This window comes from Electrophorus electricus, chromosome 5 (genome assembly GCF_013358815.1).
Source record: "Electrophorus electricus isolate fEleEle1 chromosome 5, fEleEle1.pri, whole genome shotgun sequence".
NCBI classification, from domain to species: Eukaryota; Metazoa; Chordata; class Actinopteri; order Gymnotiformes; family Gymnotidae; genus Electrophorus; species Electrophorus electricus.
The window spans coordinates 16928503-16955159 of record NC_049539.1 but is presented as its reverse complement, the minus strand read 5'-3'; the positions used below and the strand labels follow the sequence as shown (position 1 = coordinate 16955159).

The 26657-nt window shown below is 38.8% G+C and overlaps 1 protein-coding gene across 1 annotated transcript in view; it reads right to left on the bottom strand.

Annotated features, from left to right (window-relative positions):
* The window catches only part of kntc1 (kinetochore associated 1), a 36219-nt gene continuing 9562 nt past the window's right edge, over nucleotides 1-26657 (bottom strand). Inside the window, exons 24-61 of the mRNA XM_027009272.2 lie at nucleotides 26412-26507; nucleotides 25469-25572; nucleotides 24189-24291; nucleotides 23682-23816; nucleotides 22576-22692; nucleotides 22228-22300; nucleotides 21918-21985; nucleotides 21225-21559; nucleotides 20818-20990; nucleotides 20249-20346; nucleotides 20003-20144; nucleotides 19614-19670; nucleotides 18280-18443; nucleotides 18082-18186; nucleotides 17869-17997; nucleotides 17666-17782; nucleotides 17360-17469; nucleotides 17016-17250; nucleotides 16237-16326; nucleotides 15865-16033; nucleotides 15109-15167; nucleotides 14480-14696; nucleotides 13947-14020; nucleotides 13335-13545; nucleotides 12280-12371; nucleotides 11287-11342; nucleotides 11059-11137; nucleotides 10762-10886; nucleotides 5861-5996; nucleotides 4963-5058; nucleotides 4808-4864; nucleotides 4325-4379; nucleotides 4133-4196; nucleotides 3811-3940; nucleotides 2206-2295; nucleotides 1953-2107; nucleotides 796-898; nucleotides 1-536 (exon numbers count right to left, since the gene is read on the bottom strand). Coding sequence (XP_026865073.2) covers nucleotides 501-536; nucleotides 796-898; nucleotides 1953-2107; nucleotides 2206-2295; nucleotides 3811-3940; nucleotides 4133-4196; nucleotides 4325-4379; nucleotides 4808-4864; nucleotides 4963-5058; nucleotides 5861-5996; nucleotides 10762-10886; nucleotides 11059-11137; nucleotides 11287-11342; nucleotides 12280-12371; nucleotides 13335-13545; nucleotides 13947-14020; nucleotides 14480-14696; nucleotides 15109-15167; nucleotides 15865-16033; nucleotides 16237-16326; nucleotides 17016-17250; nucleotides 17360-17469; nucleotides 17666-17782; nucleotides 17869-17997; nucleotides 18082-18186; nucleotides 18280-18443; nucleotides 19614-19670; nucleotides 20003-20144; nucleotides 20249-20346; nucleotides 20818-20990; nucleotides 21225-21559; nucleotides 21918-21985; nucleotides 22228-22300; nucleotides 22576-22692; nucleotides 23682-23816; nucleotides 24189-24291; nucleotides 25469-25572; nucleotides 26412-26507 — 4455 coding nt within the window. The 3' untranslated portion in view covers nucleotides 1-500. The remainder of the gene's footprint in view (nucleotides 537-795; nucleotides 899-1952; nucleotides 2108-2205; nucleotides 2296-3810; nucleotides 3941-4132; nucleotides 4197-4324; nucleotides 4380-4807; nucleotides 4865-4962; nucleotides 5059-5860; nucleotides 5997-10761; nucleotides 10887-11058; nucleotides 11138-11286; nucleotides 11343-12279; nucleotides 12372-13334; nucleotides 13546-13946; nucleotides 14021-14479; nucleotides 14697-15108; nucleotides 15168-15864; nucleotides 16034-16236; nucleotides 16327-17015; nucleotides 17251-17359; nucleotides 17470-17665; nucleotides 17783-17868; nucleotides 17998-18081; nucleotides 18187-18279; nucleotides 18444-19613; nucleotides 19671-20002; nucleotides 20145-20248; nucleotides 20347-20817; nucleotides 20991-21224; nucleotides 21560-21917; nucleotides 21986-22227; nucleotides 22301-22575; nucleotides 22693-23681; nucleotides 23817-24188; nucleotides 24292-25468; nucleotides 25573-26411; nucleotides 26508-26657) is intronic.

The window sequence follows — 26657 nt, the reverse complement described above, 5'->3', positions numbered from 1 at the left end:
TGAAGGTCCACTGAGTGCTTACCCACAACAGACTCAACTTTCACTTTATTATCACATTTTAATAAGTTACCTGTATTTGTTAACTGAATGTCAAAGGAATACTTCAATATCATTGGAGGCACACAACACAAAACATACACAGTAAACATACTGTAACGACTCTGAATTAGTATTTGCACTATTGACTACTGACTTCTACTACTTGCTATTAAACTGTAAGCTTTGATTAACACCTTTTCAGTTACAATGGGGAGTTATGGCTCCTCCCACCCAATTACATCACATTCAGCTTTACTACATGTCTAGCAATGGGCAATGTGTACCACATATCTTGCAATGTGCAAAACAAACACTGATTGCCAGTTGTGTGGGAATACAAAAGACCCCTGAAAGCCAGCACATCAATCAATATCACAAAATGTTTATTAAACAGACTTTTCTTTAATGTAAAAAACTGCAGATCATTTCCCCCTTTTTTGTTACAGACGTTACTACTTGCTTCAACTCCGGGATTCCATTGTCTGTTCCAAGAACTCCTGAAATGGAGTATAAAAACACATTTAATTATTTTGCTTTTTTTCCCCTGTTCAGTTCACAACAAATTTCCAATGCAAGTTTCTCCAATACTCCCCACCAACAGCCCTCACTTGGAAACAGAATCTGCACACATATACCTTTTTTTGTCCCCTTGGTGTTGTTTCTACCACTGCTGACCTCTCCTACTTGTGGAACTCCGGAGAATGGGGGAAGTAGAAAATTTACTGTAATTCAGACAGTGAGCCACCGTTACATTACCTTAATGGGGTCAGAGCAGACAGCATTACTTGACATCCTTGTTCCTCCTTTCAGCTCCTTGCAGCTCAGATATTCCTGGGCAAGTTCAATAGCTTCCTCTTTCCTGTTGGGGGAGAGGGTGAAAGAACCATGTGGACCATAAAGTGCATAAGTAAAAAATAAGGAAAAGTTTGGGACAGCTAACATCAAAAAGGCCAATGAGACAAATAAGAAAAAAAAATGACAGTATGCAAAATAAAAAGAATTTAGAACATTGTGGAGACTTTGTGGTAACATTGTGGTAGTCAATTAAGACATTTTATGACTGGCTTTTAAGAGGCTTTTATGTCCAACCAGAGCCAAGGCTGACGGGTTATAAAATTTCCAGAGGCAACCCAACCCAACCCAACGTCTCAATTCAACTTGATCCAGTCAGGCATTTGGCATTTAGGGCAACGGTAGCTCAGTGATTAAGGTACTTGCCCCACAAGTTGCTAATGTTAGTTCCCTGAGCAAGGCCCTTAACCCTCAGTTGATCAAGTTGTATTTGGTCATAATTGTAAGTCGCTTTGGATAAAAGCATCAGCTCAATGTTTAAATAGGCTACCAATTTCAAACAAACAAATAAAAAGGACAACATAGAACCACTACTTTAAAAATACCAAGGAATCTTATCAAATGTCACAAAATATATCTGTAATTTCTTGATGAAACCCAACTTGGTGTTAAGACTGATGCAGATTTAAGCTTCAAATAATTAAATCATTTGTGGCCCTTAAAACTGTTTCTCACCCAAGCCTCTGGACACAATAGAAAGTATACTGCAAGTATAAAAGTATTCTGTTCCACCTCACAGCACACCTGAACCAAGTCACTGAGAGCTCAAGATACGTGGCACCAACCCTGGAGCTAGGTTAGAAGTAGAAAGATCTGGTGGGTCCTGAGGTCTACGATAATAAACACACACTAAATACATATTATTAAATACACTCAAATTGTGCAGACTACAATCATATGGAGTTCAAATATCCAAGAATCTGAAATGCTCAGTACACCAATGAAGTAACTGCAGTGTTAAGACAACACTATTTTCAAGGCAAAAATGCAGAAAAAAAGTAAAGCATTACAGAAGAAATGCTAAGACAACGTAGGACCTGGTACAATCAAAGAGAACTAACCTGTTGTGGTTTACAAGGTAGTGAACCAGCTCGTCCACTTGATCAGAACGAGCCTTTAAAACCAAGTGCTTCATAAGAGACCGAAAGTGTTCAGTCTTCATCAATCCCTGGTACTGGCCATTTTGAGAAAGGAATGTCAGTACTGTCTCTCTGATCTGCAGTTCAGAAACAGTGGTAGAAGTCAGTAAATCTCCAAATGTGAGTTTGAGAACTGGAACTAAACAAACATTTTTGATCAAGTAAAAATCCAGACCTGAGATGGAATGCCAGCCAGCTCTCCAGTGGTCATACTTTCTTCCAGCTGATCCAGAATAAGAGCAGGATTACAGGACAGCAGGAAGCTCTTATAGAGAGAACAGATAAAGATTATTTTGAGTGGAGTTGTAACACAATTACAATAATAGTAATGCTGTAATTTGTTCACATTGTTCACTGTGTTTTAGGTTTTAAGACATCACTTTTTTAAAACAAAATATAAGCATGTGAATTTTGCTGAAGAGCTAAATTATACAACTTCATAAAGTTGTGAAATTAAATCACACCATTTTAAAATTAGGGTAAGCATTGTCAATACCTATATAGCCAACAGAGTAACAAATTGCTAGTGTTTTGGCCAAGTGAATATCAAACAACTATTCAGAAAAATTTATATCACCTTGTAGGTTCACTATTGGTCTAAACAGCATGTAGCTTGCCTGTGAGTGCTTATGCCATAAATGAATGGGCTCAGGGAAGCACCAGTGTGTTTTCCATGGGTGTTTAGAACAGCTTCAAACCACAGATGGTAAAAGCGATTTCATCCTCAATTAGTTTTGGTGTGTGTGTGTGTGTGTGTGTGTGTGTGTGTGTGTGTGTGTGTGTGTGTGTGTATGTATATATATATATATATATATATATATATATATATATATATCTTCCATTTCTTAAAGACCTTCGAATTTACAGTTGCAGTATCTGTTATTTATCCTGAATGTTACCACAATCACTCCTCTTAAAAGTTTATTACCTCTTTATTTTATGGTGCTCAACACTGATGTCCAGTTAGCATACGAGTGCTTTTAAAATTAAAAATAGCATATTTTCCAGAAAGAAATACATACGTTTAGATAAAGAGCAATCCCTTGGAATTCAAGGGGTGTCCCAAATATTTTGGTAGGGTGGTGCACATATAACAAAAGTAAGAGAGCGTCAATACCATTATAAGACAAAAAGAGAGCAAATCCAGAGAAAAATCTCTAGTACACAAACAGAAGATTTTGCAGAAGATCATGAAAACAGCATCACAAAATCTAAACATGAAGAGTCTCTCTTCATAAAAAGTCTCTCTTCTGTAAAAGGCCAGACAACTATAGACAAAACTATCTAAAAAAAATTAATTACTCAAAAGAGTTCTTTAACAAATATGTGCCTTTCAACATATTCAGCCTATTTACTTGAAAAGTGTTACTTGACGGGTGATAATCATGCAAAAAAAATATGTCTCGATTTAAACCGGTTTGCTGGTCTGTCAGTCGCTGAGACTTCTGAATGGGCGTTTGACAATTTCTAATCAGTTGGAATATCTGTACCTAATGCTGTGTTGTTGTTGTTGTTTTGTTTTTTTTTTACTTAACATTTGCTATTTTACTTTTATTACTATTATTGCAAAATTTATAAACTAAAAATATCAAAACTTTGATACCATTTTCAGAAAGAGAATGAAAAGAGAAAGAGAAAGAGATCTAGTGACATTTTCAGACACACTGGTAAAGTCATAATAATTCAACATGGCTTCTTTCAACAATTGTGACCAATAAACCGAGGAAATGGTGAGTAAGATCTCTGAATGAAACGCTGTTGACTCACAAGAGGAACTCACCTGGATTTGCTGCTCCCTCTTTTTGGAACAGGGGATGAGTAAAAGGCTGCCAAGAGAGTAAGCCATCAGGTTGAACTGGGCAAAACGCTTGGCGATTCCAATCAGGTCCAGACTCAACAGGAATGGGCATCTGAACAGAACATACAAACAGTCATTAGGAATCATTCATTCACTAGAGGGAAATGTGCCATGCAATAACATTGTGGCTTTTATGATCACCAACAAACTGATTAGAAACCTTCAAGGACCATAGTCTTCAGATTCAGTGAATTATAGTTGCAGGTCTATTTAACTATGAAGCTAAATGACAAACGAAACCTACTTAAGGAGGAGGACAAACGTCTTGTAGAAAGTTGCCTGTTGTTGAGGGCTCAGAGGAAGAGATGCTGTGAATATAGTATTAAGTCATGTATGTAACGCACACATTCCAGTATCAAACATGTGACATTTTCAGACTAAGAGATTACTATTATAACCTTATTAAATTAGCACTTCATACAGACAAATTATTTACCTGTCATGAAGGGTGCTAGAATCACACTCCGCCAGGTTCTGGAAAAGCCTGGCACCTGTAGGACATGACATGACTGCTGTTAACATCTACAACTTTTAATGCAAGAGAAAAAGCATAATTAAATGGTTCTAATGAGAAATTACAAAAAAAAACGAAAGCACAGTTTTAGACTAGTTTGACTTAATGTATGGTTTAAATATTTTTGCATAATTAATATTAGGCAGTAAGAAACAAACTAAACTAAATCAACAGGTAATGTGGCTGCAAAAATTTCAACTGTAATCCTCCCTCGTTACAGTCAAAAGTATTTCAATTACAACAATGCATTAGTTTGTAGGATATAACCAACAATACCGAACAACACATTTACTTATGATTGCAAGTGCAGGTTTACAAAAGATTGATACTAAAGCACTCCTCAGCATGCATATCTATTAAAGTTACAATAGAGAATATATTAAATCAATTTTATTTGATTATTACCTCCAAAAGGCTGGGCACTGCTCTGAGATTTTCCAGAATCTTCTGCAAATAGCTTATCTATACAGGGAGCAGAATATCTGAAATTGTTTTGTATCCCCACCCCTTCCTTTCATTTAAAAAAAAATTTGGGTAAAGCCTTCTACAAGCTGACATACCATATTAAACACCAGAAGTTTCTGGAGCACACCACTCCATAAGTGTGGATCATAAACAGAATACTCCATGCAAAGATCTGCCACCAGACACACAGCCTGTAAAGTGTTGCAGAGATACAACAATGACAAACACCATAGCCCCGCTTAGCAAATGAAACTATTACCACAGATGATGCATAGCCTGTAAGTACTCAAGTATTAAAGAATGTATTAAAAGAAATAGGTACATAATGACCAGAGTATGTGAGCGCTGTGGACTGACAGTGGATCAAGAAGTGGAGAGACAATTTTGCCGGGAGCAAGGAGCTCCGTGCCACACACACACACTCTGATAAGGATTGATGCATCACTCATCGAAAATCTTTAGGTCAGTTAGAACAGTAAGCAACAAGTCTAAGCACACAAAACGTTTAATATGTGGCAACATGTCATTCTGGCATTTATTTTCTATAATATCCAATTTCTATGTGTCTAAAATAAATGAAAGGTTTCCCAATTTCCTAGAAGAAAGAGAGAGAGAAATCCAATTCACACTCAGGAAAAAAAAATCCTGTGTGACCAAAAGCAACTCCTTAATGGTATTATACATTCACATTTTGTAAAGTACCGATTTGATCCATTTGTAAATGTAGCACTTCAGGAGCAAGACCAAAAAAATATTACTACAGAATTAAACACTATTACCGTAATACTATATGAAATTTTTATCCAAGACTTTCAAAGTTTGTTTGCACACTCAACTGGCTTAAGCACAGACTTATATGTGTTATTTATATAGTGGCTTTTATAACAGGAATTGGCACAAAGCAATTTTATGGACATCTGGGTCTAAGCCACCAGTGGGCAAGAAAAACTCCCCAAGAGATTCCTCTATATAAATATAAAAAGCCATTCCTACCTGAGGTTCATTATTGTGGTTTTTCCATAAACCCTTAATCATGCCTTCTTTAGGACTGCTGAGAAACAACTCCAGGTTGTATGGAATGTTGAGAGCCTCCAACTGAGAGAGGTACATGTAGCACTTCAGGTAATACCTGGCATAGAAGAAACCAGAACTGAGAGTAGGAAATCCAAACAGGGTTTTTAAATAAACTATTGAAAGCATGAATATTCAATATTTTTTGGCCCACACTGAAAGAAATATTTTAGATATCTATTATTCATCTTAAATTTTGTGACTTCACAATGCAAAGGTTAATTTTTTTCTTAGAATAAGCAACTCCATGAAATTGAAAAAGTAATAACACTAGTTTTAACAAGGATATTCAAGAAAGCACCCTGAACATACTTGGGTAACAAAGTCTCTTTGTATTAAACCGCTAGTAACTACCCTGTTACTTATTCAACTATTCATAGACACACGTACTGACCAAACCTCATCACAAATTGTATGGAAACCTTTACTGGAATTTCAGTTTTGGTCAGTATGTGTGTCTATAAATAGCACTGTGTAAGATTTCGTGGCATCCAACAGAGTCTGCAGACTGCAACCAACTGAATTCCCCTCCCTTACCAAGCATGCAATAGCACCTACAGTGGCTGTCAGGTGACAAGCTACTTCCAAAATGATATAATCTACCACTGCATCAAGTAATCATATTATTATATAAAATTGCATTTAGTCATTTTTTTCTGTAAAAGCATAGGCTGTAGCTTCCAGTAAATATTTGTTACATATTCTACATTGTGATAATGTTTTAATCGCAAACAGTAACTAGCTGTTTTTCATGTTAATACAAGGTAACATTAGCAAAGTAACATTAAAAAACTAGGTGGTTGGTCTGCTTGCAAGATGGTTTTAGCAGGATTTGTTTTCCTGCATTTGCAGATTCAAAGACTAGACAGACTACTCAGTAATGTTACAGAGGTTAGAAGTTTCATTGCTTTTTTTTTTTTTTTTAATCAACATCTTTTTTTAGCTGTAGGTTAATCTTGATCATGTCACTAGTTTTTTGTGTTCCAAATGGCAAAGATACATTTTAGTTTTGGCACATAATTGTCAAATTACAGTACTAGTAGCAATTTTCAAATATTAGATAATTTTTTCATCACTGACATGGGAAAAGGTTCCTTGTTTTGGTAACTATGGCCAAAGCCATGCTCTAACCAAAGCTATCAAACAACAAATTGCATTTAGATTGCTATAATAAATTGCCTGTCTACCAGAAAACAGGTAACTTTGGCATTTCATTGAAAACATTTGTAATTTTTCATTTTGCTTCTTCATGTTTTTGCTCATTGATGACAATGACTCACCCTCCCTTGCTTTTCCTTGTTCTAAATAATTAGCACAATCCTCAATTTATGAATATTTGGGTTCTAAAACTTCTAAAAACAAAAAAAAATGGTTAGCCAGCACCGGCAGCAACTACTGATTCTTCTTTATTCTTTTTTTTTAAGGTGTTCAATGTAAAACAGGTGAAAAACGCACTCTAGAGCCAATGTCTGTGTGTTCTGGGCTACTGTGAAAACAGGGCAGTGCAACATGGCAGTATCTGTGGGAAGACGAGCCTGTCCTTATGTAGATGTGAAGGGCTCGTTCTAACGAAAACACAATTCATAGTTACAGGTGATTATATTGCAAATGAAAGCATTATTGTATACTACACTCCATTTCTACTCCCCCCAAATCTTACAAACTGCAACTTGGTGTCTCAAGACATCGGCACACTCATACATGCCTGATAAAGTAAAACAGAAAATAGAAAATGTCTGCAACATGTTCTCTGGGGAAATCCACACTTTGACCAGACACAGCCATCTTGCTTTTAATAGCGACACACTGACACATTATGCAAATCAACGAATTTTATGTAATCAACAATGTTAGTTACATCAGCGAGTTGCCCCAGCACTAGTATCTTGTAATAAAAGTTCCGCAGCTTCATGAGATGGATGACTAAAAACCTTAAACTAACGTTACATACTACTGTTACAGTCTGTGACTGTAAAAGTATTTAAACTGCTTAGTTATTTTTCCTTGACCCTTAACTGCATATTACTCCAGTGATGGAATAAATCCATGTCATAACCATTTTAAGTTTTAAGTCAAGTACTTAAGTAAAAATACTGATTCTCCAGTTAAGGTAAAATGTTCCTATGCCCTACGTCCATCAATCGATCGATTGATCAATCGATGTGCTTTATGGATACTGTACATGATCCTGTCTCAGTGATGTGCTGGATATTGTGTATGACAGTGCTGCCAATGCTGTGGTAGCTCTCAGGCTCTTGGGTCAGAAGCATGAAATTGCCTCGTATCGATGTGCTGGCCATACGTTTCAGTTAGTGCCCTGAAGAAAGAGCCCCAGATAACCCAGATAAGCAAGACATTTGGGGCTGCAAGGTGCCTTGTAGAACATTTCAGGAGACATAAATCGGCCAGAAGCATGCTCACAACCAAACAAATGCAAAGGGGCCCTAGCTGAGAATAAGGCGATCCAGGCTGTGTCTGTAAGATGGAACAGTTCTTACTAATTGGTGAGTCTCCTCTTTGGAGCAGCAGTGGCAGGTGATCACAACCCTTTCAGCCCCAGAGGTCACACAGTGAGGAAAGTGCTACCTTGATCTGAAAAGTGACTAGGGGAACTACTGGAGGAACTGGAGCAGGTTCTGAAGCCCTCTGAAAAAGCCATAATGTTGAGAGGCTTACATCACTGTTTCTGTTGTACCTACAATAGTAAATGGCTTTCAGAGGTCCACATAGAAAACACTGAGTCTGCTCCTGTCAGCTCCTTCCTAATAGCTGCAGCACAGGACACAGCTTGATGGTAGGATGGCAAGATCACATTCATATCAAAATGTGTGTAATTTCTACTGCTCTTGAGCCAAGATTTTGCAAGCTAAAAGTTCCTTCCATCAGAGAACAAGCTAAAAGTGCAAATCAAAGATCAGACTCAAGCACTTCAAGCCAGATAAAGTGAGAAAGAACATGCTCAAAATGCGAGTGTGGAGCTGGTGAACTCAGCCAGGGCACAGCCACGAATTTAACATAGGAGGCCAATGTATGTGCTAGATGCATTGCTGGGCACAGACTCATAGGAAGAGAACAGCAGTGAGAACGATAACAGTCCCGATGAAGATGGTGTTGACAATAAAATGGTGAGGAATGAGGTACTCATGTATTTTGCTGAACAATGTAAGGGATAAGAGACCATTCCAATGGTGGAAGGAAAATGCAGCAATGTTCCTCATCCTGGCTATTCTGGACAAATCAAATATCTGTATATACATGCAATATCAGCAACATCAACATCTGAATGCCTCTTTTCAGCTGCTGGGAACATTGTGACACAAAAGATCAATCCTGACCTCAGAGCATGCCCACATCTCTCCACTGCTATACCTGACTATATTCTTATGGTCTTCCCAAATCAGGACCCATGGAGACCCATAGCCTAAGAGAGGGACGGGGGAAGGACGGAGGGAGAGAAAAAAGGAGGAGAGGACAAGAAAGAAAGAGGGAAGGGAGAGTGATTAAGAGTGTGTGCCTGGGTGTGTGTTAGTGGTACCGAGATTTGATTTAGGCTAAGCACACTGTAGGAGTAGGAGTCGAGCTGGACACTCTGCATGTGGTGGCAGAGAAACAGACTCGTAATACGCTGCTGGCCATTATGGACGATGTATCACACCCCCTGTACACTACAATGGACAAACAGAGAAGTGCGCTCGGTGGAAGAAGACCGATATAGCTGCGCTGCGTGAAGGAGCGCCATGTGAGATCTTTTCTCCCCACTGCAATAACACTCTACAATGAGTGTCCTCAGTGCAGGGACACTACCGATCTCCTGGTGTAAGGACTCCTTTCATTTTGCAGCTCTTATATCATGATATCGTTTATATCATGTACATAGTCATTTATGCATATAGACACTTCTCACCATTATCATATGTTTTACCTTTTAATATGTTTCTTACTGCAATACTGATGATTGCAGTCCTTGGAGCACCTTTTTTGGCTTCTCTTGCATAACTCATGTACATAATCTATATATGTATACAGACCCTGCTTACTGTTATAATATTAAGGTTTACAGTTAATCTGTACCATACCTTTGAAACTCACTTTTACAACTCTGCCCTGTTTGTATATTCTGATTTAATGTATGTCTTCTCTTGTGCAATTTGTACAGTATTGTGAAGCTGCAATTTCCTTCAGGATCAATAAAGTGATTGCACTAGCTTTAGTCGTTCCTGTTAGGAAAGAAAACATGTTACTCAAATTGCACTAATTCTACTGTAAAAGGATTTTATGTTGGGATGAAACTTGAAGTTGCAATATGTTTCAGTATTCCTCCTGAAAGTAACTTGAGTTTTATATTCGTTCATTCGTTTTGTTTTTATATTGTAATGTAGATTGTACTATATTCATTTTATTTGAATTGTACAAGTGCTTGCTTTAATTTTATTTTGGAGAGACTTTATGTTGGACAGTACAGATTACCAGTTAAGACTGGGTTATTTTTTGTTGAGGAATAATGCCCTGCAGTGCATATTTTGTTTATTGCTACATTTGTTTTTAAGGGAAGACGACTGACTAAAAATATTCAAATATTAATGACAAGACCTTTTTTACTATTTATTTATTTTGGGTAAATTTTTAAATTAATAATTATTATTAATTGAGTAATGAGGAAATAATGTTTAGAATTAACTAATAAATAACCATTAGATTAATCTACTAACTGCGAAAAGAATCACTAGAATAAGTGCAGGCCCACCAGGTGCAGGCCCACCAGGTGCAGGCCCACCATTTGCAGAACAATATAAGACACCAGAATGAAACCCACTGGCACGTACTTGATTTTGTCACTGGGTGTGTGAGACAGGGCCTCCAGTGTGGTAGAGTCAGCGATGTGAATGAGAGAGTGCAGGGTCCGACTGCGGTGCTCGAATGTCAGTCGGAGGCCTGAGCCTCCCAGCGGCTGCGAAGGAAACAGGTATGCCTAGATTACACTAGGTTTCTTTAACTTCTGAAGGACAGCAGTATGTCAAGTGTCATGCAGAATGGAATATTAGGCTTGATATTATAAATAAAGCTAACCATAACTAGTATATCTATTATGGTACACATTCTGAAGCCATAGGCATACATACCCATGTCTCTGCAGTCAGGATGGGATTAAGCAGTCGGACACTCATATCCATCGGGTGCATTTGCAGTAAGTACACCACTCTTGAGATAGAGAGAAAAACAAACCATAAAATGAAAGATGCACAATAAATCTATCCCATCAATCTTTTTGTAAGGTTAGCTGTTATATAAATAAATAAATGAATGAATAAACATTCCAATAAGACTGACAGAATTTGTTCTTCATTTACCTCATGAGATCAGGGTCTTCAGACAGATCAGTAACAGAGTCCTGGTACCGTATCTCCTGTATTGATGTAAAGACCTCCTTTACAATAACAACAGCAGCAGCAGCAGCAGCAGCAAAAAACCTCCATCAACCGACGATAACTACCTTAAATCTGTGCGTAAAGGCAACTAGTCATGGTAGTGTTTTGATTTTGTGATTGGCTGTCCATTCCACCAATCAAATGTTTTGGTTTTTTTTTTATTACTTTGTGGTGTATTTTGGCCATTCTCCTTCAGTGATAAGAACGTTTCTGACCTACTGAATTGCTTGAGATACTGAACAGTTGTATTCCAAATGCTAAAATGCTTTTACAAAACTAACAAATGTCAGAGGCAGTAAACTTGTAAAACAGTAAACACTGTAAAAGTGTTTTCAAGCCTGTCTTGATCACGAGTCAAAGACTTTAAAAGAGGTGAAATGTGGTAAGGTACCATCAACTTGAAATTTGATGAAAAACACACCACTAGAGACACTGAGATATATGTGCATGTTCAAAACACTTGAAGTCATGTGTTTTTTCAAATGTGCACTAAATCTAGGGGAAGGGCCAGTGGATGGACTGTTCAGGTGATGCTGGTCTTTGATTCTGTGAGACCTCCCGCTGCTCAAGACACACACAGATACACCGACGCCATCGGGCAGTGTTTGGCCTGCATTTTTCTCCAGAATGCCTTTGATGTTAAGAACTGCTATTGTTTTTAAAAGGTCTGGCATGAATCCAGTACATTACACAAAAAGTGAAAGGACAGAATGGTACCATTTATTGCACAAATACGAATTTGGCTTCATAGTATACATAATAACCAACACCCAGGGCACTACTGATATTACTTAAAAAATAAATTAATAATCAACCTATCCCCAATGGTTCTATATTTATAGAACTTGCACAGTATGCAGTATACTGTATAAAGCACGTTTCATATAGCAGTGTGCGTGCTTGAAAACAACTTGCCTTGCAAAGCCACTTCTCCAAGAGAATATTTCGAATCTTCACGAGGTCAACACCATTGATTGATGCAATCTCCTTAGCAACACTGTGAATGTCTACATATATAAAAGAAAAAAAAAAGTGATGTCCAACTTCAGGGATTTTTATATTTCCAATAGTAAGTTTCCTATATTCTCAAATATACCCAGGTCTCCCACTCTAATTTAAAAACAAGGATGTCTAATGAACAGAAAAACAAACCACCTATGTTAAATGGGTGCAGGGAAATCAAGTCACCATAACAACCTGCTCAATAAGGAAACGTGTGAAAATAACACTTTGAAAAATGGCAACTAAATATTAAAGATGCTACAAACAAAAAGTCCTTGTTATTCCAAGATTTGCAAAAAAAAAAAGATCAAATTCCCCAACTTTCCACGTCTGCAATACACTTTATAAAATTCCATGATATTCCAGAAATTCCATTATACATGGGAAGCTTCCACACAATTCATCTTCTGAAGCCTGTGTTTAATGAGGATGATTAGTGAGGCATTCATTTGAAAGGTGATGTGCTTGAAAACAGCAGTATTATCAGGTCAAGTTAAGGGGCAAAATTGGGTTGTAATTTATGGCTCTCTTAATCAGAGTCACAAGTGCACACGACTGCTTCTAAAAAAGGGCTAGCTGTGGTATGTGGCTTGCACAAAGCTGACTGAAAACAATTGAGAATGGTTTGCATTTTGCATTGAATGTCCTCTATTGCTACATTTGATGAGTTCAAATTACATGACGTGTCTCCCTAGAAAAAATGTTTTCCAGTCATCTCTGAAAATGATCAGTGGATAAATTTATTCATGTTCATTCACACTTGCAGGCACCCACTCCCCGACATGACAAAAGCTTAAATATAATTTCCATATGTTGTGTGGGCAGCTTGGAAATGTATAAAGAGAAAGCATGTTAGGAAAACAAAAGTTTTACAAGACATTTATTGCCCCACAAACATTGATTTCTCATGCCAACATATTAATTATTTGGACACATCTATGTGATTACAGTGGTGCATTTGCTCTTACCTGGGTAGACCTGCCCGGCAGGGCTTCTCATGCGCTCCACCACCGAGCTGTGCTCAAACAGGGCCACGATAAGACGACCTGGCAGCCCAGTGAGCTTCAGGAGCTCTGGGCCATCCAGCTGAGAGGACATGAGGGTGTTCTCGGTGGCCGAGCGCTGGTACTGTAGCTGCAATTTTGAGGTCAGCGTCTCTCCCCTGGCCTGCAAGTCCCCCTACTCACACAGAGCCGCGAGCAGGACAGGAGGGCGCAGAAGAGCACGGTGGAGCAGAAAGGAAGAGTCAAGAAACGAGAGGTAATAGATATCCTGGAGATACAAGTTTCTCCAAACTACGGCTTGCAATGTTCAGTTAAACCTGTTTCTGTTCTGCTGCCATCATCTGCAAAGCTCCAACTTTCACAGGACAAATACAAAGAACTAATACAAATATTATATTCCTATGGAATGACAACCCAGTCCATTTAAGGGGCACCAATAACAAAAGCACATAATACTGAGGCTACTTTTATTTAATAATATTTATGCGTTACTGGGGTGATACAGCTGTCACGTTTGTACCAAATACTAGTCATATCTGGCTTTATTTTGTAAAGCAAATTCATATGATGACAAACCTCTAGTGTGTCAGACTTCAGCAATTTGTGTACAAGCTCCAAGCTGAATTTCAAAAACATAGTTTTCTCAGCACCTGTAAGTAGGTTATGAAAACACACACATAAAAAGACTTAAACAAATAGTAGTGTACTAAAGCCTGAAGACACTGGGAACCAGCAGACAGCCCTCAAATTTGGTTTAACCAATACACTCCCAGTATTCAGTGTCTTTAATGGCTTGTTTTAGGTTGTATAGAGGTGGAACAGATGCAAAATGTGAACAGCGAGGTGGATTACAAACACTGGCTTCAGAAAAACTGCATTAAGGTTTCTTGACCCTTTATTATGGCCTATCTGTTTAATAGGCTGTTACTATAATTAAATACTCCTAATCTGATAATCCTAAAGTGATAGTACTCCGTGTTACTAGTGTGATTATGTACTGGGTTTTTTTAGGTAGTCCTTAAAAGGCAATGAGTAATTCATAGAGATAACTTAATGTAAGGCAAACACGTTAATAAAGAGCAAATCAAAATGGGCTGTACTAGACTGACCTGACGGCAGCTCCTGGGCGAGTTTGTGGATGGTGGCTGCCGCCAGCTCTGGGTTCTGAATGCACAGGGCATGTTTGAAGAGATTCTGCACTACTGTGGCTGACTCCCTGCTGGGGCTAGGACCCTGGGCACGCCTGCTCTGGTCCAAGAGCAAGGGCATCAGACAGCTCTTGAAAACATGGTTCACTGTCAGGACATAAAGTTTATCCAAGCTAACCTGCATAAAAACAACAAAAGGAAGAGCACTTTTCATATTTTGAAATGACTAAAACATGACAAAAATGAGTAGCATTACTGATCATGCGGTATGGCTAGGAAGTAGTCATTTATTCTTCCCTGTCAGAAAGACAAAAGGAAGCCTCTGTCCCCACAATGCAATGTTAAATATCAAAATAAAACTCAAGATCCAATTTTACTCAAACGGTAATAAACAGAAAAAACACAACTCATTTAAGTAAGGACTATTACTAATTGAAGTTACATATTTAGTGAATTAAAGCCAGCAAGAGAGTAAACATGGATTTTACTTTGAGAGACATTTCAAGTAATGACTTCAGAAGACTTAAAAAGTATATTGTCCTTATATAAACCAATGTGCACATGCTAATAGTGTGATGATATCATCTCACCTTCATGAGTTTGGATATGAGGAGCAATGTGGGTAAGGTCTCCTCATTAAGCTCAGGAGCTGTAAACACACACACAGACAAGTAAACACACAAACATACACCAGAGGCAAAAGCAGTTTATTCAACTTGTCATTTTCAACAACAGTACTACATATATTTGTTTGATATAAAACATTCCATAAGCACAAACGTATGGAATGAGTAAGTTAAGGAAAAAAATGAAAGTGGCATTATGACAATGAAACAAATGAAGGTGAGACAATTGTAATCTCTTATAGCTATACAAAACCATGATTAACATTTAATATCAATATTAATTAAAAAGAGGTTACAAAACTTTTCAAATGCAAGCATGTAAAACTAAGCATGCATAAATAATGAGTAGAACCATGAAGCCATAGAAGAAAATCATCATCAGTTTAAATAATTGTTATTAATTATTTGTTTTGGTTTCCTATAATGGTCTGTGACTAAAGGGGATTTTATTTAACCTATTACCACAATATCCTTTCCAAGTCAAACAAGTTAGCTGGGGTTAGATTCTGGATGGAAACTACTGCGCCAAGCTAAAACAGAACTGTATTTCATGCACATTATACAAACAAATTCACAAGAGCGTCGATATTCAGATATTAATTTGAACACTGGATACTGTATTAAGTTCTTGTTTGAGAATCTGAAAGGGTCTAAAGAGAATAAAATTGCATTCAAACGACCACCAAGACTAAGAGAACCCCTTCTAATATTGATACTCACAAATAATCTTCCAGAAGTAGAGGTTGGTCTGGAGAAGAAGATGGAACGGCAAGCGCGTGTAGGCAAGTGGAGTGGATTCCAGAGTGTTCTCCAGAAGATAAGTGTTCTCCAGGTCAGTAGGGGGAGAAATGCGTTTGTGTGACTTCAGGTGTTGGAGCAATCCCATCATCTGTATTATGATGAAGAAAAATATATTGGTAGAGGTCATTTATAACTCCATAAGCACATGGAGTTATAACCATAATTAATATTAATATTAACCATATTAACACAGAAATAGCTATTTTTATAAGCATACACAGCTATTTTTAGAAGCATAAACAGACTCTTAAGCCATGTAAAGGAATCTACCAAAACAAAAAAAGCCTTTACCTGACTGAGTGGTAAGAGGGTGGTACTTTCATCAGCAATCTGAATGGTTTTAAGAACTCTTTCAATCCTCTCATAGTTGTATGGATTCAGCTGAAAAAGAGAGAAAGAAAGCAAAAGAAAATGGAAAGAAAGGGAAAAGCAGGCAGATGGACAGGCATGCTGAATGAAAAGCAGATAAGCAGTCACCGTGCTATTTCACATTCACCATCTCGCTAAAAACCACTGGCATACTGTATGAGAGGCAATAATAATGAAAGCACTTTGAGGTCAGCAGGAACACACATTAGCAAGGGGAAGCGCTCGTTCACAGGCTAGGTGCAAAGTCGACACTTCTGCCCTTTGTCAAATGTACATTTTAGCTGAAATAGTCATTTAGCTCACATATCACAAACTTCTCCAGTTTCTTTCTCTTCACCATAAGCCTCACACACTCCAATTTACTTACTGTATACTGTTCAAACTTTGGCTCTATTCCTTAGAAATCATTTAATGTGTAATTATAAATGTTTACTGGCATAAAGCTCCTGAGTAGAGCAAGAGTCTCAGATGTGAGACTCTTGGTATCTAGTGTGGCATGCAATGGGTAAGTAAGCACAATACATTCCCTTCTACTGTTCAAAATTGTTTTAATCATTCCATCTTAACATATTAATTGGTGCTGTGTCTTCATCACTGGTGTTAATCGTTAAAAAGTTAAAAATTAGTGGGGGGGTTTTAAAAAAAAAGAAACCAGGTTTAAAACAAAAGTGGATGTACTCCATGTTGACAGTGTGGCTCACCTTGGTCAGTGCTGTGTGCAGACTTATGACCAGATCTCTGGTGCAGCTCAGTTGAGGAACAATCTGCAGGGCATGCTCCAGTATGTCTTTGTGCGCTAGTTCCAATTCCTCATCCCCCTGCGGCAATTGGGTGTCACCAGCAAAAACATCAGCTGGCCTGAACTCTCTGTCCTCTTGTAGCAACAAGGTGGTGATGTAGAGACTGAGGGCAGAGTCACCGTCCAAGCCGTATGTGCTATAAAGCAGACGGACAAACTGATTCAGCAATCCATTCATACATTCTGTTAATTGCAAATAAAAATTTGAGAGCGTGCCCTTAACGGATTAATGTGGGAAAGTCTCACTTGCAGTACTCCTTTAAGATCTCAGCAGTGATGTTTTTGTTCTTTACCAGTACTGGAATTAAGTTCCTCTTAGTCTCTGAACACTGTCTAAACACAGACTGAATAGAAACCTGGCAAAACAAAACAAAACAAAAAACAAACAAACAATCAAACAAACAAAAAAGACAGTGGATGCACATTCAATGCATTCTCAAGGTAATATGCCAAGTGACAACCTAACAGATTCAATATTATTGTGAAAAACCATGCAGATTCAGATGTTCTTAGAAAAGTAAAACAAATTATAAACATTTCCTTAAAACCAACCCCAAGTTTCCCAAGCTTAATGCCCCATTTGGCATCTGTGATGACCAACAAGAACAACTTCTTCTCTTGTTCATCATGATACAGGGAGCAGAAATGAGCGCCAACCATGGCAACAGCCTGACAAGAACAACAGAAGGAAGTGGATTAATAAGCCAAAGACAAAGGAAGTGATCACAGGCTTATAAACTAACAATGGGTCTTACCATGATCTTGTCATAGTTTTGCCAAGCGCTGGTAATTATTTTCCACAGTATATCCATAACTTCAGATTTACACAACATGGTGCAAAGTCCAATGGCCAAGTCACAGTCTATCACTCTCCAGCTTAGAACCTATCAAATATTTTAAAAAATAAATAATAACATTTCATAAATATTAAAACAATTAATTATTCATTCCATTTTGAATGTACTAACCTTATGTAACAAGGAGACCACGACCGTTCTGACAGAAGCGAGAGCCGTCTTCTCTATTGCATCAAGTGTCTGTTTGTCTCGGACTAAACAGCTGTTTGTATGAAGCTGAAGAAAAGAAATTAAGTAGAAAAAATTCAGTCAGATTCGTCTTCTCTATATAACATTTTCCTATGAACTAGACCGGAAGCTCAGTCAAACCTTCATGCTCAGGTTGATGTCCATGTTGTTGGAGACGAAGTGCTGTAGGATGGAGCCGTACGACTCCATCAGGAGCCTGAGAGCCAGCTCCAGCTGGCTGCACTCCTGCAGGCTCTGTAGCATCGTGGCCATGGGTGCCAACAGAGGACGGACAAAGTCTGTGCCTAGATCAACACAGAAGGAAAACGTTTTTAATTTACCCTAAGGAATATAGGACTGTATGTGACTATCTGTCTGTATATGACTTGGACTGAGCTTCAGACTAACCCCCCCCGCACAATTCTCAGACCATGTGAAGCAAGAGCTTCTGGTCTGAGGAAATTAAAATTTAACTATTTTGCCACAATTCCCAGTGGTATGTACCAAGGAACCAGTGCACTGTGCACCACTCCATTAAAATCGCACGGTCAAACATAGTGGTGGCAGTATCGTGCTGCGGGAACGTTTGCCTGTGACAGGGTCTAGGAGGCTAGCCAGAGTAGATGGATGCATAAAAATCTAGATATTTATATAGATAAATATTTTTATATTTCTTTTAAATTTATTTTATAAATATTTTCCAGAGGGACCAAAATTTCAGGCTGGTGTGAAGGTTTATATTTCAAGGAGACCCAAAGCACACTGCCGAGAAAATACAGAAAAAGCTTTGAGAGCTCTTCGGAGAGACCTGAAAATGACTGTGCAGCTACGCTTTCCATCCAACCTAGCTGAGCTTGAAGGAAGAATGGGACAGCCTTTCAACAGAAAGGTGTGCTAAGCTTGTAGGATCAATCCTAAGAACCCCTGAGACTGTCACTGTCACTGCTGCAAAAAAGCTTTAGCCAACTTTATCCATTAGTATTCCTTGTGCATGTCTGCATACTTGGCCAATAAACCGGATTCTTACAGTAAGCGATGGGTCTGAATACTTAAGTAAATTGAATATATTAGTTTCTTACTTTTAATACATTAACAACATATTTCAAAACATAAAAATGTGGAAAACCTGAAAGGGACTAAAACATCAAATCAGTGTGTGCCTTACTCTAAAACGTCTAAGAGTAGGCACCCTTCCAGATGTCTATTCCACCATCACTCACTGACCCTACATGGCATATCCATGGCATATTACACTATTGTATCATGACACACATACCAGTTAATCAAGTACTTAACATATCTTATTATTCTATTAGAGACAGGTTAGATGTTAGAGGTATTATTCTATTAAAAACAGACATCCTGCCAGTGAAAGCAATTACTCTCAATCAATTATAACCTAATAATGACAATTAATGTAATTAATGAAAATTAACATTAGGCATGAAACATGACGGCTTCATGAATGGACGTACCTTCCTGACGAGCACAATATGACAAACATGAGCAGCCCAGGGGAGGAAGGGTCGAGTCTGGAGAGCAGAAGAGAGAGAAACACAATGTGATTTCATGTTGTGTCAAACATAACAGCAATATAGAGCAGTCTGATATAAGCCAAATCATAAAAGATGAAATACAAAACCATAATGAAATCTCAAAGACAACCTTCAACAAAATATGCAGAAAAACATTACTGCCATCATAACTATGTATGCTGACCAGCTGAAATAGTTTTCTTATGTGCTTAAGCAATCTAAGCTCTAATGTGTCACAGCTGGCAAAAAGTGTGGTGCTGTCTCGATTATGCTTTTTCCTGGTAGAAAAGCTGGTGTGTTCCTGGTGTGTATCCTGGTAGAAAAGCTACCTGAGAGAGGCAGAAGGCTGTTGGTGATCTTATACTGCACTGGGAGGACTGAGAGCGGATCGAGCACAATGCCATCCTCATTGAAGACATCCTGGAGACTGGACTCGGTGTAGGCAACTTCCTCACCACTCAACACAGTATCCTGAACATGCGTGGTATTATTTAAAGAAATTATTTTATTTAAAAAAATAAGATAAAAGAAAATAGAAAAAGAGCATCACAAACTGGCATCTGGCAGACATATACCTTTGCAACAAAGCCGTAGTCATCGATCTGACACTGTCGGTAAACATCAGCAGCCCCTCTGGTGCTTTTGCACAGCTCCACACAGTCAAGTAGCAGATCTGTGTCACAGAGATGGACTCCATCAGCTAAACCCATGCACACCAACAGTCGGCAGTCTCAACAGTACACAGATAGGAATGAATAGATGCATTTATAGGGCCTCTGGATGTAGGGATTGTAAAATGTATAACCTAGAAAATCTTGAAAAGTAATAGTGGAAAAAATAATGAATCATTTGTATTAGCTAAAGAACCTGATTTTGAAAAACATAGTTCTTAAATTATAGGAAGGAGTTATAATTTTAGAAGCATCCAAGCCATATCCAAGCCAACTGGAACCAAGTATTAATTTATCCTAGTACTTATACTGTAAGCAAATACTTTCATTAGAGAAAGCACGGCAGATGTGTAGGTGTAAATAAAACCTCGCTGTCACAGTTCCACTCTGCAACAGGCCATTAATGTGTTATTCACAGAGCGCAAGAACCAGAAAACATTTGACAAGTTTCATTCCAGTAAAGGCCCAGGTACCAGAGTGGCAGATAGTGATGGCCTGACAGGCCAGCTTGTGGATGAGGCCTGGGAGGTCGACTCTCTCGGGCAGCACCATTGGGACGTTGTCTTCCAGCATCTGGCAGAGGCGCTGGGCTGTGCTGAAGAGTACCCGGCCTGTACTGGAGTTGGGATGATGCTGGTACAGCTCACTAGAGCGGAAGAGAGGGAACACTTACCAGTTATTGCAGTCTAGGCCATTCAGAAGCATTCTGTATTGACAAGAAACACTGGATTCCCTGGCGATCCTGATGTGTAGGGTAGTAGGACCCCCCCCTTTTATGAAGCTTGGTCTCCTGGCCAAAGTATCTAATTCATCTGGTGGTTTCCTTCTGGAATGTGAATTCTAACCACAGCAGCTTTATTAAAATTACCCTTACCCTTACCTGAGGATTTTAAGGGCCTTCTCCACATTACCAGCATCTAAAGCTCTCACTGCCAGGTCAGCCCACAGCTCCTGTTCAGTCCTCTGAAGGTGCCTTGCCAGTCTGTAGAGGCCGGACTCTGTGGAGAGTGTCCTGGTTTTGCCGTCAGGGTCGTTGGCCACTGCTGCTTTGGCCTTGCTCTCTACTGTACTGCTGACGGCCTTGTCAGGGTGCTTTTTCCTGGAATGGCGCCAGGCTCGTGTGTTTTCATATGCAGTGATGAGCTGCTGGTTGAACTGCTGGCGTACTGCTGGGTCTTCATACTCCTCAGGGGTGAGGAAGATGTCGAAGTCCTCCTGAGGTGCATGTGCAGGGCACCGATCAATAAACCAGTTTGTTAAAACAGTAGCAGTACCTCCACTGGGTCTCAGCTATGTGAAAACCTATTCGCTTATAGGGTTAATAGATTCCTTTCTAAAATGCAATATTCTCAAATACTTTATGTAATCTTAAGATTAGGTCCTAACTAAATTTGCTGCAAGATGTTTAGGGTTTAGGCTTTTCCATGCAGTCCAATGTCCCTGTGTGGTAAAAATAGACTGCTGTAGAACTGTAACCTACATTTTTGGGAAGCTGTTAAACATGACAGCGATGAGAAGCACTGGTGCACTTTAACCTGGCCACATCATTGCTTACAATGAAATGAAGAGTTACCTGCAAGTGAGCAATGGCTGTGAACATTTTCAGGTTGTTCTCACATCCCATCCTCTTTAAGGCATCATCTGTGAAAGGAACAAGCTGACTTTAGCTACAATCGTAGTAAAGATAAGGGAAAACTTACCACCCTATTACAGTTACGCATGAAAGGCCCACAAAGGAATCACTACACTTGGATGGCATGCCAGGTTCTAGGAAAGACCAGAAATTGTGTGTACCAGCCATGGTGCCAATTGGACAGCTCCTGATTAGCTTTAAGTACTATTAAAAGTGTCAAAAGTAAAATTGTGGTCCATAAATTTCTCACCTCTCTGAATGCTGTGCAGGTATCTCAGTGCCTCTACCATCGTCTGGGCAACTCGCATCTGTAGCTCCTTCAGCTGTTGAATGCAAGTGGCTGTTTGTAAATCTTAGAGGTGCATACATTTAAAACATCCTGCAAGCCTCTGCTAAGAAGCAGTCCACAATAGGAACTTGCTCTGAGAAAGAAACAGCCTAGTCTGTTGGGTAGTCAAAGCTTGATTTTTGACATTTTAACGTTTCACATAATGCAATAATATTTATGGACAAACACTCATTGCACTCTTTAGCCATCACCACCCCCACCTACTCCACACCACCTCAGTAATGGTCTACCCCACCCCCTCCACACCACCTCAGTGTTAGTCTGCTTGGCCTGCAGCTGGAATCTTGCCCAGCTTGCGAGTCGTTCAATCACAAGTGATGCCTCAGCTGGTGGCATCTTCTTCAACTGTGCTATACACTTCTCCCTCTGGAAATAAAAAACACACTGAAGATGCAAATTCACATGGTTTTACAATCTCTCTCTCTCATATATATATATATATATATATACATTTTTCCTATATACACTCTATTAGGAACACCTGAACACCAGCTTATTCATGTAATTATCACATCAACCAATCATGTGATAGCAGCATAATACATATTATGCCAGCAGGGGTCAGGAGCTTCAGTTAAATGTTCACATCAAATATCAGAATGGGTAGAAATGTGATCCAAGTGACAGAGAGGCTGGTTTGAGTAATTCTGAAACTGATGATTCCCTGGGATTTTCATGCACAAGAGTGTCTAGAGTTTATGGTCAGTAGCATTCACGCAGAACAAAAATGTGTAGTGAACAGCAGCTTTGCAGAAATGACTTGTTGAAAGAGAAGAGAACTGACTCAAGCCGAGAGGAAGGTTACAGTAGCGCATGCATGTCCTCAAGGATCTGATACAACTACAGACCACCACACCAAGTTCCACACAGTGAGCTACAGTGGGTACAGCCTCACTGAAACAGCACAGTCAGATTAGAAAAATGCCACCTTATCTGGTGAATCTTGATTTCTGCTGCGACAGGCAGGACAACTGGGTCAGTAAACAGCCTGACTGGACCTCACCTTGCTCAGGTCAACAGTTCAGGCTGCTACTGCTGATGTAATGGTATGGGGAATGTTTCACTGTCACACACTGCACCTCCCCCAGTACTCATCAGGCATCATTTGAACTCCACAAACTGACTCACTGGGGTGTGACAGCTGAAAACTCTGCAGGAATTATGTAATGGAACAAATGCTTCCCACACTATGTAGAATCCCTGCAAGACGTATTAGGGTACTGGTTCAGTGTAATCCTAATAAAGCGGCCTGTCAGTGTATGCATGTGCATCCCTTGTACTGAAATAATTTGATAAATTTCTTAACATAATATGCTTGTAATCATAGTACAGGAAGTCTGCTGGCATTCATGTACCTCATTCAGCTCCAAAAGTTGAATGCAGTGGATATAGTGGATTTCATACAGGTTCAGTTTATAGGTGTGTGCAAGCTTCAGAGAGTCCTCCAGAGAGGTGGGCAGATTCTGCTTCAGAATGTGTCTCACCAGCATCTGTTCAAGGAGTGCACGCACGCAAGCGCACGCACGCACGCACACACGCGCACACACGCACACACTGATGAACAATCTTTTCCTCGAGTCTTTATTTCTAGTACTTGCATATCTGCATCCAATGATCAATCTAGCTTGTTGAGCACGTTTACCAAGTTCAGTCTTTTAGTCTTTATTTCTTACAATAACCTATATTTAACCACAATCCAATCAAGACTGTATCTGTCATTTTATCTGTCCCTGAAAAACTCCTACACAAGAACATATGCAAGTTACATGCCAGTCATTTAGGGTATTAACACATAAGACTGGGCATAAACACATTGTTTTAGGCCAAAATAATAATAATAAAAATAAAAGTAATGCACCCACCATTGTGTCTCTCGAGTTTGAAAGTGTTACGTTGCGAATTCCATAGCATCGCAGAAGTTTCTTCATCTCCATTAAACGATAGCTCTCTCTTAAAAGCTGCTGCCTAAGAGAACACACCACCATTATTACGATACCACACCTACATACATTACACCAGGGTTTATAAAACATAATAAAAAGTCATTTTCATTTAGGCTTTTATTTATCATGACATCTCTATTTCATCGATATTGTTAGATTCTGTTGTATCCTGGTTCTATTCACAAACCAAGCAGCTGATCACCTCAGTGCAACTCCACCACTTGGCAGCAAGACATTGTTTTTAATGAATAACCATCAGTTGCTTAGATATTTCTCACCTATCCATAACAACCCCCCCTATCATGGTATAAAGGGTCAGGGTAGTTCACAGGTCATCAGAGACTGCTAAAGCGTGTCTTCATTTGGCTGATCGTATCTGAAAACAAACCTTTTCCTTCGTTATTCTATTGCCGGTGTTCACCGCAAAGTTCCCAAGGCAAACGGTGCAGAGACAATCTACGATCTGACATGCATATGACATGCACAGGTGTATTCGTTTCTAAGACAACTGCTGATGGCATTCATTACAAATTCTCAAGAGCACTACACACTGATCTGCTGCTGGTTTCAGGACAACTAAACAAACAACTAAACACAATGTGAGCAAAAATATTAAAATGTTACTATAATGCTTATGAACTTGCATTTCAACATAACCTGGTGACCTCATGTTTATCTAGGTGATTATGTCTCTATATTATTAACTAGAAAACTAACAGGTCAACAGCCAACAGCTCCATCACGGGTCAATACTTGTTTGGATGATTATTTTTAACTTAACGGCTAGCAATTCCCAAAACCTCAGATTGTCTTTTGCAACAAACATATCTCAGCACGTTGACAAGATCCAGCTACTCCAGCTCATGCTCAGGTTCATGTATTCAAAGAGTCTACTTAAGATTCAGTATGAAAGACAAGCAGTTGCCATAGCATTAGTGCTTCAATAATTACTGTTTAACACGTATCTTTAAAAGTTGAGTCTCCTTTAAAGACAAAGGATATTGACTGCCTGCTGTTTCCCCTCTTTACCATACTTACATTAGTGGTTTGATGATTAGACTGTTTAACACCAGTATCTTTAAACTTTAGGGGTTCATGAAACTAAAAAAAGGAAAAACAAGGAAAAAAGGAAAAAAACAACCAGAAAAATGACCACCATAAGGTCCTCCTCATTAGTGTTGACCTTAGTGGTTACTTACTTGGGGTGCTCCTTTTCCAGATGCTGCTGAACTAGAGTCTCTACAGTGCCATTCCATGGAACCACTGCCTTGTACATAATCTCTAGGACAGCATCCATCACCAGCTGAAATGAGCACATATGTACATCTGGGCTGTAGGACTGACTTGGTTTTAGAAATTTTAAAAAATGGTCAAAATCTAAATTACCACCACACATGCTGTACTTTTACAGTTATTCTTTAAGTGAAACTTACTGCAAAAAGGCAAAGGGCAAAGCAAGAAAAGGCTTAAACAAAAACAAACAAACAAACAAAAATAGCATGCAGCTGAAGGCATCTGTGGCCGGCATGGCCAGTTTCAGCCCTGGATACGTACTGTCCTGCAGAACTCAGCTCCCTCCAGCATTTCAGTCTCTAATATTTAGATGCAACGCAAGTGTGGAAAATTGGGGTTGGAACTAAACTTTGCAACTGTCAACATTCTAACATTGCTGAAGCCATCTTGGATAACAAGAACCCCTCACTTCCTGTTAAGGCAAAATTGTACCTGAAAGTTGCAAGTTATTCAAATGATAATTTAGATACAACTGTAAGTATATTTGAATATGTAAACTATCCATGTTATTTTACAACATTGCTTAATTAAAAATGAGATTACATAATTTATTTTAAAATGAGATTACAAAGATTATTACAAAGATAAAAGATGAGATTATATATTTTAACAAAATCGTTTGAAGCAAGTACATGAACAACAAACTTCATGTTTTTATGGTGAGGTTTTTTTTTGTTTTGTTTTTTATGGACAGTTTGTGGTGAAACTGCTTTCGATACATGCCAGCTACACTAGCCTAGACACTCCTGGCAAATCTAATAAAAGAAACACTGGACACCAAACACGTCTGGACAAGTGGAAATCTGTGGGGGTTTTTTTTGGCCAAACCTTCCCTTTAAGAAGACTTACATTGGTGTCAGTCATGCAGCGAAGCACAGCTATTGCCTTGGCCTCCCACTCAGTGAACAGAGAGGTGATCTGAGAACTACAACAGTCCAGCAAATCCTGTGAAGGAGACATGGTACAAGTTACAGCAAATATTCAAAAGAAAAAAAAAAAAACTGATTATAGGCTCATGCTTTGGTACTTTTGATGTCACTATTCAAAGTGTTTTGTTGACAGAAAAAGTACAACCAAAGAACAGTGTTAAAAAAA